Below are 1,618 nucleotides of genomic sequence, written 5' to 3'. Positions count from 1 at the left end.
ATCAATTTATCTACTAGTCCCTCAAATAGGAATGTATTGCCTACTACACCTGAACCAATATTAGTTAATCCAATGCCTCCACCAGCAGATACAACTGATATGGTCAACATAGAAGATGCTTCTGATTCAGACTCGAATTCATTTATGTCAGCTGATAACATTGACCCAAACCAGACTGAGCCTGTGTAGAATCTTTAGGTAGAACCTAGTGTGGTTGAGTCTATTCCCACACCTCTCTCATCAGATGATATTCAGGTTGCTACCGAAGAGATTGCTGCAAATGACATTCCCGCCAGAACTTCTAATAACACTTACTCCACACCGGCTCCAGTAATCATCATTCCTTTCCTGGAGAGTCTATAGGATGGCCTCATTGATCAAGAGCATGTGGTTGATCAACCAGATTCTGTTCAACCAACCACTGATGTTCTTATCAATGCTCCTGCCGTTTTCCATCCCATAACTGAGTTTGTCTGTGGAGATTCAAGCAATGCCAATTGAGCATGTCGATCCAATTGCTCAACTGGCAATTTACCAGTCTCAACTGGCAATTGCTCATCGGATCTCCTTCTAGCGGCATCCAAACACGAAGCACGTTCAATACCTTTAACAGATGTCTTTTTTGCTTGTTTTATTTCATAGGTTGAACCCAAAGATTACAAGATGGCTCTATGGGAGAATTCCTGGGTAGAAGTAATGCAAGAAGAGCTGTTAATATTCAATAAGCTTAATGTTTGGAGGCTGGTTAAGAAACTAGTGAACAAGAAGCCGATAGGAACGATATGTGTGTTTCGTAATAAAAAGGATGACAAAGGGTTTATTACAAGAAACAAAGCTAGATTTGTAGTACAAGGCTTTTCGCAACATGAAGGTCTTGATTATGATGAAGTTTATGTACTGATATAAGCTAAATTATATATAAATGTTATAACTATTCCCTACACTTTTGAGTAACTTTAAGGTTGTTTTTATTAAATAATTCATCTAGTTGGTTCATATATAGATTTTACTGATTTCGGGAGAAAACGAGCTAAAACAAATAATACCTATTTATTTTATGGGTTCGTTTGTTTGATGGATGGATTTTACATACATTATAATATATTAATTAAATTGTGAATGCATCATTGTGTATCAACTTTACATCTTTAATTTATTTTATTGATCTTCTTATACGAGTATAAAATTTATAAATATATAATAAGAAAAGAGTTGTTACAATATATTTAAAAGAATATAATAATACCTAAATGAATGACTAAATCTTATTGACAAGAATTCTCTTTAAAATATGTAACCAGATGCGATGTGATTTGTGGAGTACACCAAAGAATAAAGTGGGCTCGTATTTGATTTGTGAGCTAATGAGTTAAACGAGCTTTTGAAGGAAAATGTCTTGACAACTAGAGTGGCCGATATGGTGGGCTTTTAGAAAAATAAAATAAAAAGAGTTAGGCTAAGAATGGCGGCTAAAAAAATTAATATATATTATCGGAACATTGGAATTGAGAAGAAAGAGAGGAATTAAGCCAAAAACATATATCAATTAAAAAGAGGCAGCTACAAGTCACGAACCTTTCGGAGGTGTTCGGGTTCACACCTACTCCTTCAAACACGG

The 1,618-nt window shown here is 35.1% G+C and overlaps 1 protein-coding gene across 1 annotated transcript; it reads left to right on the top strand.

The window, feature by feature from the left end:
- Nucleotides 1-490: 490 nt before the first annotated feature.
- LOC143565648 (putative mitochondrial protein AtMg00820) lies at nt 491-906 on the top strand. Its single transcript, XM_077052552.1, has 2 exons — nt 491-547; nt 643-906. The coding sequence occupies exons 1-2, from the start codon at nt 491-493 to the stop codon at nt 904-906; spliced, it is 321 nt and encodes a 106-aa protein (XP_076908667.1).
- The last annotated feature ends 712 nt before the right edge of the window (nt 907-1,618 follow it).

The sequence above is a fragment of the Bidens hawaiensis genome, unplaced genomic scaffold, assembly GCF_021521415.1.
Source record: "Bidens hawaiensis isolate Kalapana, Puna unplaced genomic scaffold, B.hawaiensis_p1.1 tig00022502_1, whole genome shotgun sequence".
Taxonomy (NCBI): Eukaryota; Viridiplantae; Streptophyta; class Magnoliopsida; order Asterales; family Asteraceae; genus Bidens; species Bidens hawaiensis.
The sequence above is the reverse complement of the archived record's forward strand: the minus strand, read 5'-3'. Positions and strand labels throughout refer to the sequence as shown.